Source organism: Odontesthes bonariensis, chromosome 22 (assembly GCF_027942865.1).
Source record: "Odontesthes bonariensis isolate fOdoBon6 chromosome 22, fOdoBon6.hap1, whole genome shotgun sequence".
Taxonomy (NCBI): domain Eukaryota; kingdom Metazoa; phylum Chordata; class Actinopteri; order Atheriniformes; family Atherinopsidae; genus Odontesthes; species Odontesthes bonariensis.
This window is the reverse complement of record NC_134527.1, coordinates 19,668,617-19,682,384: the sequence shown is the minus strand read 5'-3', so window position 1 is coordinate 19,682,384 and position 13,768 is coordinate 19,668,617. Positions and strand designations below refer to the sequence as shown.

General features: G+C 40.3%; 2 protein-coding genes across 2 annotated transcripts; both read left to right on the top strand.

Annotated features, from left to right (window-relative positions):
- The first annotated feature begins 3 nt into the window (after positions 1 to 3).
- On the top strand, positions 4 to 5,769 carry surf6 (surfeit 6). Its single transcript, XM_075455491.1, has 4 exons — positions 4 to 238; positions 2,517 to 2,732; positions 2,831 to 2,913; positions 4,906 to 5,769. Exons 1-4 carry the CDS (start codon positions 148 to 150, stop codon positions 5,593 to 5,595), a joined length of 1,080 nt encoding a protein of 359 aa, XP_075311606.1. The 5' UTR covers positions 4 to 147; the 3' UTR covers positions 5,596 to 5,769.
- A 374-nt stretch (positions 5,770 to 6,143) lies between these two features.
- kyat1 (kynurenine aminotransferase 1) lies at positions 6,144 to 12,608 on the top strand. The gene is made up of 13 exons (XM_075455489.1): positions 6,144 to 6,787; positions 6,876 to 6,934; positions 8,375 to 8,522; positions 8,676 to 8,825; positions 9,034 to 9,120; positions 9,654 to 9,776; positions 9,930 to 10,050; positions 10,137 to 10,213; positions 10,293 to 10,382; positions 11,603 to 11,789; positions 11,906 to 11,982; positions 12,105 to 12,191; positions 12,272 to 12,608. The coding sequence occupies exons 1-13, from the start codon at positions 6,716 to 6,718 to the stop codon at positions 12,329 to 12,331; spliced, it is 1,338 nt and encodes a 445-aa protein (XP_075311604.1). The 5' UTR covers positions 6,144 to 6,715; the 3' UTR covers positions 12,332 to 12,608.
- The last annotated feature ends 1,160 nt before the right edge of the window (positions 12,609 to 13,768 follow it).

The following is a 13,768-nucleotide window of genomic DNA, read 5'->3' as shown; positions in this document are numbered from 1 at the left end:
TATTTCCGGGTTGGTGACGCTCCGCCCATCATATTTTTTAATCCACGTGCGTTCTAATATGTGTTGATATTTATAACCGACAGATTTAGTGTTTCTTGGATCAGTTTGAGTTAAAATAAACGCGGCGGCCCGGTGTATTTGGTCAACATGGATCTCGCTGCAAGGGACTCGTACATTCAGAAACTTGCTAGTAAAGTCTTGTCCCAGCGAGAACAGGAGCCAAAGAAGAGACCGTTTGGTAATATTTGCTAGTTTTGCAAAGTGATTTACACATTACCGCGCATTTTTATTGTATTTAATTAGGAACTGTACTGTATTTGGTCACGATCTGTGTCTGTGACTGTAAAAAGCACGTATTACTGAAATTGTGACCCCTCTAGTGTACTACCATAGTTCACCACACGGGGCGCTACACGGTTTAAAACTATTCCCTAATACTTTTTGTCCGTTAAAGCGATACTCCGGAGTAGATTCAACCTGGGGTCATTTGAACCGTGATATCCAGCCAAGTAGCCCACCCGCAGTTTTTCCGATATTGGCTGAACATCAGCTGAGTTACTGAGTTATCCCGAACAGCTTCCTACAAGGGTTAATGGATCCTGGCAGTATCTCCAAAATTACCACACTAAAATCACATGCCATGACACCAAACTTCTACAGTAGTACAAATATGGTCTGTACTCACAAAGCGATGCATTTGGAAGTTTGAAAATAGTCCAGGAGTTGATTATTATCAACACAAGCCTAATAGCTTCTCTGCAGCTAAAGCTGCGTCGACGTCACTTCTGGAGCTGGGAGCTTCAAAGTAAGATGAGGGTTGATCTACTACTGTAGACAACAAAGTATATGCTATATTCTACATGTTTTTTTTTAATGAATTTTTATGTTGTAGAGTTGTGAAATTATTTTATCAATGGAGAAATTGAGCAGCCTTGCTTTGTTGTCTGCAGTAGTAGATCAACCCTCATCTTACTTTGAAGCTCCCAGATCAAGGAAGTGACGTTAACGCAGCTTTAGCTGCAGAGAAGCTATCAGGCTTGTGTTGATAATAATAAACTCCTGGACTATGTACAAACTTCCAAATGCATCGTTTTGTGAGTAGAGACCATATTTGTACTACTGTAGGAGTTTGGTGTCATGGCATGTGATTTTAGTGTAGTAATTTTGGAGATACTGCCAGGATCCATTAACCCTAGTACGAAGCTATTCGGGATAACTCAGTAACTCAGCTGATGTTCAGCCAATATCGAAAAAACTGCGGGTGGGCTACTTGGCTGGATATCACGGTTCAAATGACCCCAGGTTGAATCTACTCCGGAGTATCACTTTAAAGTTTATTCTTTAGAGAAATTAATGAACTACTTTTAAAAACCGACCAACTGTTCAGAGTTTGGAGTTTATAAGATTTTAAGATTTTGAGCTTTTGCCTGTTTTTCCTTTTTAGAATTTACATCTTTCCAGGTGTGAGACAAAACTAGACATTTAAAAACACTTGGAACATTGTAGTAGGGTTAGAGTATTTATACACTGCTTTCAGACATTCTACGTAGAAAATGACCACAATAATTTGCAAAAATTAGAGAGAAAAAAGAGTAGAACGAGACCAATATATCTCAAACTGATTAAAAACTCTCTGAAGGAAATGCACAGGGACTCAAAAAGCACAACAGAACGAACATAAAGTGATGCAAACTTCATGCAAAATGAACAAATGAGAAGAATAGAAACTACCACAAACTGATAAAGATCAGACACACAATGGTCAAAATAGCACAAAGTAACTAGCATATGAACAACCAAGAGTTGCAAACTAATCACAATGTGATGAAGAAATCCTGTAAAACAGTTAGACACAGAAAAACCCAAATCTGTATCAGCATTCTTTGTTTTCTGTTCCTACCAGTCTAGATGTTTCGTTTCTCTGTAGGACAACTGGGAGAGGCCTTTTACACATTTGTTCTGTGGGGCCCACTTTAAATGATCCATCCGTATATGCAGGCCAGAAATTGCTTTTATACTAAAGACCTAAACTAAAGCATTTTACAGACGTGTTACATGTGATCTGAGACGGCAAGGACAGTTTTCTTCATGTCAAGGGATCAAAAAATTAATTTATAATCAAAATAACTTAATTCCAGCCTGAAATGAGGAAGAAGGGGGAAAAAAATGTTGCACAACAGATCATTGGACTGGCAGATTTTAAATGACTTTTGCAAATTCAGGCGTTTTGAGGTTAGCCGAGTCTCGTCATCCAACCCTCTGAAAAAGCAGAAGCATTTACAGAAAGCACTAAAGGGAAAACTATGGTCCTGAAATTTTTCACATTTGGTGACACAAAATGAGCCGATCTGGTCTTGTTTCCTTACAGTTTGTCGACATCGCTTAAGCATAACATACTTCCAGGTCTGGTAACTAACTACAGTTCAGCACCAAGGGAGTCAAATAATTGTTCATAATTATCACGTTAAATATTCAACATGTGACTATAAACATGGATTATGTTTGTCTGTCATTAGTTCATTTCAAGGGTAGAAATGACGCTGATCCTCCAAAGAAGAAGAAGAAATGTAAAAAGAAGCATTTGAAAGACAAGGACACCGATCACAAGACTCCCAAAGCCCAACAGAAGCCTTCGCCCTCTTCAGCAGCTCAGAAAAGCCCCACTGCAGTAAAACCGAATGTGTCCAAAAATGCTCAGAGTGTAAATGGAGGCACAACGCACACACCTAAAGGTGCAGTAAGTGGATGCAAGTTGAGTAATAATCTGATATCAGGCTGTCGATTTCTTTAACATCTCTTGGTCTCATTTTATTCCGTGTTTTTCATGAAGGAAGTAAGGTAGACTCCAGCTTCTCTACAGTAGATGTGCTGCGGAAGAGGCTGCATGAGAAGATCGAAGAGTCCAGAGGGCAGGTATGCAGTTTTTAAATGCGCCTCCTTAATTTGGAGTCATGTTTTCAATTTAGGCAAAACAAGTCAGCTTTGGGCTGAAAGGTTTCACTTCTTTTACCCATCAGTTGTTTCTGACCCTCACCTAACGATGCTAACTGGACACAACCGCAGACTGTGAGAACGCACTTAGCGTAAAGGCGCTAGCATGGTTGACGCGTCTGTCACGGCGGTGGCGGACCGTGACGTCAAAATGACGTATCAGGCCTGGCGCTTCCCTTGAAAAGACGGCGCAGCGCGTTGTCGTGCACCAGTAGATTTTTGTAACTTGGTGGCGCCACCAAGGAAAAACTGGATGGACCGTTGTGAGACCGGCACAGTGAGGAGGTGCGTTTGCACAGGCAGCTGTACGGCAGAACTTTGGGGAAAGAGGGAGAGTTCTGTAAGAATGTGTGGAAGAAGCTACGGGACAGATACGTGAAGGAAAGAAGAGGGCAGAGACTCAAAAAGTGGTGATGCCGGGGACTTCAGACTGTCACCTCTTTTAACTGAATTAAAAAATTAAAATTATCCGAATACTGCAGCAGTATCATTAATGACAGTATTCCTGCTCTTCATTGTTTTCTTCTCCACTTTCGTGGTTGTAGAGTAGCGGTAACCTTCACGTAGCAGCGCCACCTCTGTGACGGAGAAAATTGCAACTACTGGCGCATTGACTTGCGCCATGACTATATATGGCGGGCACGAAATCGTGACGTCATCAACACTGCTCGCGCGAGCAGACGCAGCAACCATGCTAGAGCCTTTAAGCAGAGGACGTATATGACTTTTAAGATAACGTACAAAGCAGCGTCCAAAAAGATGTTGGGAAGTTTAGTTAAATAGATAAAAAAACAGAATGCACTGCTTTTAGAATGATTCAACCCTGTTTAATTTAAAGTAACACAAAGTCACCGGATCAAATGTTGTTGCGTCAAGAATTTTGTTTAAATGTATGTGTATTTTTAATTTTATGTCGGCAAAAAGTTAAGAAAAAAGAAGTTTGGTTTGGCACGTCTGCTGCTTTTTTTTTTTTAAATATATTTTTAGCTTTGACGCTTGATGTAGGACTTTTGGGTAGCATCCACAGTCTGTTACTGCAAAGTCATGCTGTTGGAATATGGGCAGAATGTGACTTGGTATTGTCTTTCTGTAAGACACAAGCCTTAACTTAAAAACAAAACAAACAAACAAAAAACCTTATATAATGACAGCAAATATTGCGTCAAAATATACATACAGCATTAATGGAGTCTTTACATTTGTGCATGTTATGCTATTGGCACGAATTTACCCACCAACCTCCTGCCTGCTAGTTTTCAAATTATGGGTTAATAACAAGCTGGATGATCCCTCGGCTTATTGCTGGATTTCAAATTTTGATTTGCTAGACCACAGGAGGGTTGACTGAGCTGTGTATGAGAGTTTTGACACGCATTTGTAGACGTAGCAGGGAAGTGTGTTTTCAGTGGCATTCTTTAACATTTGCAGGGATTTCGTCATTTATCTCTCGGTTTTTTCAGTTGTTTTTTTTCCAGTTGTAATACCTGAGGGCTCACATTCATTACGTGTTGAGTCATCTGCCTTGTCCACTGTATAGATGAATGTTTCCAGGTTCTCTCCTCAAAAATTCCAAAATACTTATTCTTTTTAAAGTTTTACACAGCGTTAGACTGGGGTGTTTTTGGTAAGGGCAATTCAACAATTTAAAATGGTTAAAAAAAAAATGTCAACAGAGCCCAGAAAAACAAGGGGTGACGGACATTCTCAGATATTCCCAAGTCATTTAGCTATGAGCTTCACACAGTTAGGAGGGAAATGGTTCAGGTGACAGTTTTGAACAGATTTGATACAGCAGAGACTGTAGAGACAAAATGTATGTACTGTATTTCTATGTTTCCCGTAGATAAAATTTAGTTCACCACATTAATTATTTGATATTGAGTTTAATGTGAATGTTTATGCATCTTTTATCAGGGAGCCCCAAAGGATGCTTCATCAGAGGCAGTCCAGGCAAAGCGTGCCAAGCGAAAGCTGGAGCGGGAGCGCAAGAAGAGGAAGAGGAAAGAATTTCTGATGAAGAAACTGGCTGAGAAGAATGGCGAAGAGCAGCCGGTAAAAATAAAAAAGGAAGAACCCTGTGCTCCTGCCTCAGACAAAAAAGTTGAGACTCCCATTATCTTCAACAAGGTGGAGACTGTGGAAGAGGCATTTGTCGATAAAATGCTGAAAAAGAAGGAGAAGAAACGAAGCGTAAAGGGCCAGATCACGCCTCTGACGGGGAAAAACTACAAGCAGCTGCTCGGCCGTGTAGAGGCTCGCAAAGCAAAGGTGGAGCAGCTAAGAGAGAAAAATGAGGAGAAGGCTTGTGCGATGGAGGAGAAGATTAAATGGACCAACATGCTTTATAAGGCTGAGGGAATCAAAATCAAAGATGATGAGGACATGCTGCGAGCCTCTTTGAAGAGGAAGGAGAAAAATCGCGCTCAGAGGAAAAAGAATTGGGAGCAACGTAGCCAGAAAGTCGTGGAAAAGATGGGGCAAAGGCAGGACAAGAGGAAAAAGAACCTCCAGAAACGCAAGCAAGTCAAGATGGAGAAGAAGAAGAACCAAGCGAGGAAGAAGGGCAGAGTGCTGCCAGAGGACTTGAAAAAAGCCGCTGTTTAGAGGTTTAGTACCTGTGCACAGGTGTCTGTATTAGCAGATCAGCAAAGTTTTTACATTGAATCAAAGTGTATTGCTTGTGCACATATTGTTCCCGTTCTTCATGTACAGGAGTAATGTCATTTGTTTCGTGGTCAATAAAATGTGATCCCTCATTATGCAGGACTTATCTGACAACTTCTGGTACTTAATTTGATTATTTTAGCAAAGGTAGAAGAATTAGCTGAGTTGATGATTCATCACCCAAATCTAACTAATGGTGTATTCAATGTACCAAAGAACTGGGAATTCAGAAATCAATTTCTGAACGATGTCTGATTTAATGCTCAAATTCGGAAGGAAAGCATCGCTATCCCAGGTTAATGTTACTTTTCTGTGAACGACATACATCACAATTAATGAATTATATAGTTTTTTTTTTATTCGACGTGCGAGAGGCTTGACTCAAAACACTCAGATTTAATCTGACTACTGTTGGTGATGGTAAAATTTCCCACTTACCTCGAATGTAACGTAAACCAGAAAACAACAGGCTAGCTAAATTAGCATAGAAACAGAAAACTAGCCTGGCTTCGTCGGACAGGAAACAAAAGCTTGTCGGCTTGTCCTTGCTCATTAATTAACGTGTATTTATTTGACTTTATTTTACTCAAAACAAATGTCCGTACATTTTCAAACTGTTAAAACGACATGTTTTACCTGGGGGATTATTTATTTGTTGGGCGCAGTGATTTAAGTATGTCCTGTGGTTGTTGGGGGGCAACTAGTGGAAGGAATGGCAACAACCCCAATGAAAGAAGCCTTTTTCACAATCAAATTCAAATAGTCGTGATATGTAATTATTTAGTATTTTTTGCCGAACTGTGCATTACTTGCTTGTGGTGCAAACCATGGTGCAAACCGTCAGTGTCGTATCTCGCTCCGCCCAGACAGGAAGCAGAAATGAAAACAGAAGGTCAAAGGGTAGCTGTGAGAACTTTAACTCGTCTGTTACCGTTTTACATTTGCTGTATATATATTATGGTCTCTGGGGTGTCAGGTCAAGAGTGACGCACTTCTCTCGTAGCTTCAGTAAAAGCTTTAAAGTCTGCGCTCACCTGTCGGAGATGATGATCGTCCATTGATGGGAATAATCAAGAATCTGGCTGCCAATTTGACTGTAATTCGTCAGAATTTAGTGAGAAACCAGCACAAAGTGAGTTGTTCACTGCCGTTCTGAGACATCGTGGTACAATGACACATATCTATGGTGCTGTTTTGAAATATGTTTTTTTTAATCTCAGACAATCATGTCCGGACGTCTTCAAGCCCACAGGACAGACGGCGTTGATAAAAACGTTTGGTAAGTGATCGTTTGTTGATTCAGGAGGATTAAAGTCAGAATGATATCATGCATAAGCAAGTACATAGGCAAATAATTTGGAAAACAACTGTTCATCAGAGGAAGATTATGTATTATCCTATAATATGGTTTAAATGTTGCACACACGCATGGATTAACTTTTCCAGTCGAGCTCCTGTGTTTTCCTTAGTATAACTATCTGATTGGAGGGGTGGGGGGTGGAACATTATATAGGACCAAAGTCCCTATAATATACTCTAGATTATGACAAATAGAAAAAATGATTTCTACAACGTGGACTTTATGTCATCATATAAAAAGATAAAAAAGAGAGAAAGAAAATAGGGTGACTGACATTTTGTTTTCCATCGTCTTAAATCTGGAGCTCAACTTGATTATTGGGGCTGATATCTCTGTTGAACTGCATTTTCTCATCTGAATAAAAGGAAGAGTTAGGAAATGAATGCATCGGATGTGCAAAACCCTCAATTTAAGGTCCTCACATTAATTTGTACAAATAAAACATAATGGTAAATCAAATCCGTTCTTCATTAATGCTTACTTTATTCTGTTCAACATCAAATTGTTGACTGGACAGGTTGACATCCCATCACAGAGTTAACTCACAGAGACGGTTAAATCTCACTCATGCCCACAACCAATGAACCTACCCTGCGTGTGTTTGGACTGTAGGAAGAAATCAGGGTAGTCGGATAAAACAGTTTAGGCACCGCCAGAACACCAACACCATGAACCCATGTGGCATCGTGCTGCCCCATAAATAAAATATTCAGTCTTGATATTTTGTGAAGAATCCAGGCAATGATAGCCTGATCTGTGGAACACATGCACGTCATTAAAACATGGGTTTCCTCCTCTAAGATGCTGTCCCAGGTCTTTACTGCAGCTGTCCGGGTCGGTTCACGTGATAAATTGTGCCACTGGAGGATGTTTCACTGGCCTTACAAACTACTGGCTTCACGTATGATCTGGCCACGACTTTCATCCATCGTCACCTCATCAGTCAACACTAATGACCTTGTGATATTGGATTTAGTTGTTTTTGTCAAAGTATCTGGCCGTTCTAATCTTGAGGCTTATGAATGGTTTACACCTGGTAAACCATTGATTTGTTCTGGTGAAATATTTTCTTTCAACTCAGACAACAATATGTCTGCCTCCTTGGAGAGTGTTCTCCACTTGGCTTGATATGATCTAGAGGTTTTTCTTTGAGCACCACTGTTGTCTTCTGTGGATGTGTGGGCCTTTTATATATATATATATCTATATATATATTTGTTGACCTGAGCTTGCTGATAATACTGACTTCTTTTTATTTTAAATTATATGTTTAACTCGATAAAATGAAAACCTATGATAGGGCTAGAGCTCATTTGCACAACAATTAACTGCGTCGTTTGATCTGTTTTGTACCAACAGGGTCGAATTCACACAGATGGCTGCAGACTACAAGGCAGTGAACCTTGGACAGGGATTTCCTGACTTCTCTCCTCCCCAGTTTGTCCAGGAAGCTTTCTGTAAAGCTGTGAGTGGAGGACCTTCAATGCACCAGTATACCCGAGCTTTTGTAAGTGGACAGCAGGGCACGTGTCTATGTCTCAATAAATATCAGAAAAACATTTTTATTCGAAATTTTCGCTCAGTTATTTAATCATGGGTGTGAGAACAAGTGCTTGTATGAGAAATGGCGAGTCACCATCTGTTTTACCTTCCTCCCCAGGGCCATCCCCGTCTCGTCAATGGTCTTGCCAAGTTCTTCAGCAGGATTGTGGGACATGACATTGATCCTCTTGAGGACATCTTGGTGACAGTTGGAGCTTATCAGGCGCTCTTCTGTGCATTTCAGGCTCTGATTGACGAAGGGGATGAGGTACAGAAATCGACAGTCGAGTCACCTTAAGATTAAGAAACAAAGATATTTATAAAGAGTGAGGACGCCACATTTTATATAAATTCCTAGCATGTTGTATGTGCAATTTTCTCTTAAATTAAACTCCAAATGGGGCTTAGCTCAGATGACTAAATACCAAGAAATATGAAATAAATGTAGGTATTTAGCAGTTCTGTCTGTCTTTCAGGTCATAATTGTTGAACCATTCTTTGACTGCTACCACCCCATGGTGGTGATGGCAGGAGGGAAGGCGGTGTATGTACCTCTGAGACCAGTGAGTAATTCATTCCTTTTATTTCACATGCATTTCCACAATCTCATGTGGATACTTTTCATGCTAACTTAAAGTAATACTATGTAACTTCTCAAAAAGCCCATTATGGAGCTCCCCCTACAGGCTTGGAGGTAATGTACGTAAATACAACACCCTTTCGCTTTCACGTTTCACGTTTGTTGAACCGGCGAGGAGTCAGAAGGTGCAAGCTATGTAGAAAGAGAAGGTAAGAGTAATCAAATGTACCTGGGAGCGTGAGAGGGGTCTATTTATTTTTGCGGTAGGTGTGCCAGAAAGCAAGTCGAAGTACTTCCGCTCAGCTCCCGGGCCGCTCCAGCAAAGTTACATAGCGCAGTTTTTCCAACTCAGACCCCCGAAGGGCATAGGACACAGGCCAATCGTAATATTAAAACTCATTCTAGCCTCACAATTTTTTTCAAGCTGTTATTTTAAGGTAGAAATGTTACATAGTATTGCTTTAAACTTATAGATCCAAGACATATTTCGTTTGTTGTGTTTTTTGTTTATGGCAGAGAGAGGGCAGCACTGTTCTGTCAAGTGGAGACTGGGTTCTTTCTGCAGAGGAGCTGGCCAGTAAAATCACTCCAAACACAAAAGCAATTGTTATTAACACTCCAAACAACCCATTGGGCAAGGTACGATTAGTGATGGAGTCTTTGCTGTGCTCGGGTTTTGCATACAAATCCATAGAAGGCAGCTTCTGTGAGCCCTAATCTGCTGTCATGTGTTCAATTTTATTTCTGGTGCTTTGCTGTTTGATAGAATCGAATGAGCGATGTTCATTGCAGGTTTACAAGCTGGAGGAGCTCCAGATGATTGCTGATCTATGTGTCAAACACGATCTGCTGTGCTTCAGTGATGAGGTGTACGAGTGGCTCACGTATGACGGAACCAAACATATAAAGATAGGTGAGACAGAGCCAAAGCTGAAGCACAATGAGCACACTAACCAGAAGAGAGCGGCGTCATTAACAGTTGGTGTGTGTCATTGACAGCCAGCCTTCCTGGCATGTGGGAACGAACCATCACAGTCGGCAGTGCTGGGAAGACCTTTAGTGCAACTGGCTGGAAGGTAAAGCACATATTTTAATCCTGTGTATTACATACCGTTGCCATGGTGTTATTTATTGGTTTTGTTGATGCTGTTTCAGGTCGGCTGGGCCATGAGCTCTGGACATATAATCAAACACATGAAAATCATCCATCAGAACTCTGTTTATCACTGTGCAACAGCTGCTCAGGTATTTCCATCGCCAAACATTTCTCCTTATATTTTTCTAGTTCTCTTCAAGGACTCTTGTGCAGGATTTAGTGACACCTAGCGGCAAAGTTGCACATTTTTCCTCCACTTGTCCTCTTTCGCAGTTTGTACATCCTCGATTCCTCTTCTTGACTCCACTCGTCACATTTTAGCCCCCCCCCCCCTGCCAAAGATGAGAGTGCAGGACGCGAGAACAGGTACCAGGAGGTGACAGGCTCTTATCAAACTAGGATGTCCAATGTCCAACGTTAATTAAATGACACAAGTGATATAGCTGATTCATCCCTGGAGCCTGTCGCTCTTTTTTCTGGCAGGTATTTGTCACAACATATACATTTACTTATCGCTCAGTTTACTGTGTGGGATTCATGTGTCGCACCCTTCCCAGCCTGTTCTCCTGCTGCACGATTATTTTGTCTGGAACGAAGCTAAATTTGGTGACTTCTGGTCAGTTCTAATGCCACTATTCCTTCAAGTGCACTGATTGTAATTTATAACTAAATCCCTTTTTCTACAGGATTATAAAGGTGAATAGAGCTTTTTCATACTAAATAACAATCAACATGTGAAACCACATCCTGTTCAGACCAATCAAAACTTTTGTGATTAAGACTCGTGAGACCTAATTGATTTACTTTTTCCTCACTGTAAGTTCTGTGTAAACTTATGTTGCTAAGTCAACATATGGGCAGAAAGTGGGTATACTTTTATGAAAATGCTACTTTTGAAAAAAAAAAAAGTCAAGTATGTACAAATGTATGACAAACATTAAATATGATGAATATTTGAGTTTTAAGAGGTGATTTTAGGCGTCTTGCCGTGAGTTTGCCTCACATGCTCAAAACTAGAATAAATGTTCTTAGACTTTTGATTTTAAAACTACAGTGAGGCTTAGGCGTAACTCGTACTAGAGTGTGCTTTCTGGGCATCTTTATCTCCTGCAAACAGCATACTGAAAATAAGGATTATTCATTCTTTACTGAACCCACTGAATGTTTGTGTCGCATATGAGGATTCCCAATTCTCCCTCACAGCTGTCAAAAGTTGCTCATCCACTGTTGACGTCGCACTTTTTTTATTTTTTTTATTTCAATCTTATATTTAGCCCAATCAAGATTTGTAGAATTCTCCCCAGTTACACCTTTGAAAGTCTTATAGAGCCCTTTTTCGAGCCTCACATCCACCTCTTTCTTTCCTCAGGAGGCAGTAGCTCACGGATTTGAGAGAGAGTACGAGCTGTTCGGTACCCCGGAGAGCTACTTCCAGCAGCTGCCCGCAATGCTGCACCACAAGAGACTGAAGCTGGCTTCATGTCTGCAGAGTGTGGGCCTGCAGCCCGTCATGCCAGAGGGAGGATATTTTATGATCACAGACGTCTCCTCCGTCAGTGAGTGGCGAGCAGACATCTGAACCTGATGTTTATTGTCCATTCATGTGTTGATTCATGCAGTGAAATTTACCTTTGCTCATGTCAGCTTTCTTTCTGTTGACATTTTTTAATAGAAGTGGATCTCAATGATCCGAGCACCAAGGATGAATCCTATGACTTCAGATTTGTTAAATGGCTGATTAAAGAGAAGGTAAGGATTTATCAGTTTACCTTTACAATTTGTTATGGGGGGGGGGGGCGTGTAAAGAAAATCCTATTTTCTTTTTCTTTCTCTTTACATTTGTAGCAACATTTTTGATTTTCATCCTGCAGGGTTTAGCAACAATCCCCGTCTCTGCTTTCTTCAGTGCGGAACATAGCAAGGAGTTTAACAAATACATCCGCTTTTGTTTTGTAAAGGTAAAAGCTGAACCAGTGTTTCATAGTGGTGCCCTTTGTCAGTCCTTCTTCGTTAGACTCACTGTTACTCTGTCTAACAGGAGGATTCCACTCTGGATGCAGCAGAGGACATCTTGAGAAAGTGGAGCCAAAGAGAATGAAACCACCAGGCTGCTTAAAGCTGCTTAATCTGACTGCTCAGGTGTTTTTTGTGTGTTTGACCCATTAGTTGGTGAAGTCACCCAAACACACCTCCATCCTCTTACACATGAGGAAACTCTGGCGATCTGCTGTATTTACCAAGAAATAGAAATTAAATATACATGTGATTTTGTTTAAAAAGTTAGATAAGGTATGCGTGTGTAACACCTTAACTGCAGGAGTATTTGCTGGAATGAAACGTTGTAAAAATAAGAAATAAACTTTTAGTAAATTGTTCCTCGTGTTCTTTAGCTATCATCAGAGCCATGTTTCCTCTTTCTATATAAAGACTATATAAAGAGTCCATTTTATTTACCAATCTGACAACATCATTTACAACAAGAAGTACAACAATTCAGTGTTGCACTAATAAACATAAACATGGAATAACCTGTCATTTTATTTTTTTCATGTAGTATTTGAATAGTTTTTATTCTAAGTCTCCTAACAAATGATGTTTAACTCTCATCTGATCCCAATAAGCTGCACATGCAGAAATATGATGCATCTGATGCCTGATAATAAATCTTAGCAGCTTTTATCATATAAGAACAGAGGAGCCTTGCTCAACAGTTGGAGGATGAACGGCGGCAGCTGCCACGGGGAGCGTCCTCTCTCAACTTTGGGACACTGGGTGTAATGAAACAAACTTTCACTTATTCTTCTATCAACTGCTCTCAGAGACCTTTTACCTTCACCTGCTGAGGACACACTGGTCAGCATCAACGCCTGAACTCATTCAGCTCTGATTCTTCACAGTGTGGTGAGAAAAGAAACATACTGAAACTTCTCTGTTTAAAGGACAAACTTTCAGCTGTGGGGCAGGATTTCCCTGCAGGCTCCCTATTTTCTCTTTCTCGTCTGTTGTTTTCTGTCCTAACTTTAGTCAACACAGTCTGACAGTAAAAAGCTCATTCTCTCTCATTATCTAGTGTTTACGTCACTGTGTGGACAGCACAGTTACACATGTATGGTGTTGAGTGAACGTTCACTTTTTTATCATGATCATGATTGGAAATATGTTCTTGATTCATGATCAGTTCAACTGTAATGTAACTAATATCTGCTGTTAAGAAAGCGGACTCTTTATTTTTGATTTGTCGCCCTCTTGTGGTATAGATATACATTGCATGAAGTCAGTTTGGCCTCCGGTACCAAAGGCAAATATTTGATTTTTTTTTAAACTCAGATGAAAAGGTTGTCACAAAAAGAAAATGCGTGTGGAAATATAAACATACTGATAACGTGGGCATATAAAGACAAATGACAAAACATAAAATAAGCATAAAAGCTTTTACTAATTACGTAATTTACTGTACATAGTGGGGATTTTGCTTTTTTTTTTTAAATGAATTTACGATCCCATAAGCACCTGATGTTACTTACATCACTTCATT

Excerpts from the sequence above, each read along its gene's own strand:
- surf6 (XM_075455491.1), top strand. The coding sequence starts at position 148 with ATGGATCTCGCTGCAAGGGACTCGTACATTCAGAAACTTGCTAGTAAA. Across the intron at positions 239-2,516 it reads GCCAAAGAAGAGACCGTTTG|TTCATTTCAAGGGTAGAAAT; the intron begins GTAATATTTGCT and ends GTCTGTCATTAG. Across the intron at positions 2,914-4,905 it reads TCGAAGAGTCCAGAGGGCAG|GGAGCCCCAAAGGATGCTTC; the intron begins GTATGCAGTTTT and ends ATCTTTTATCAG.
- kyat1 (XM_075455489.1), top strand. The coding sequence starts at position 6,716 with ATGGGAATAATCAAGAATCTGGCTGCCAATTTGACTGTAATTCGTCAG. Across the intron at positions 8,523-8,675 it reads ACCAGTATACCCGAGCTTTT|GGCCATCCCCGTCTCGTCAA; the intron begins GTAAGTGGACAG and ends CTTCCTCCCCAG. Across the intron at positions 8,826-9,033 it reads TGATTGACGAAGGGGATGAG|GTCATAATTGTTGAACCATT; the intron begins GTACAGAAATCG and ends TCTGTCTTTCAG.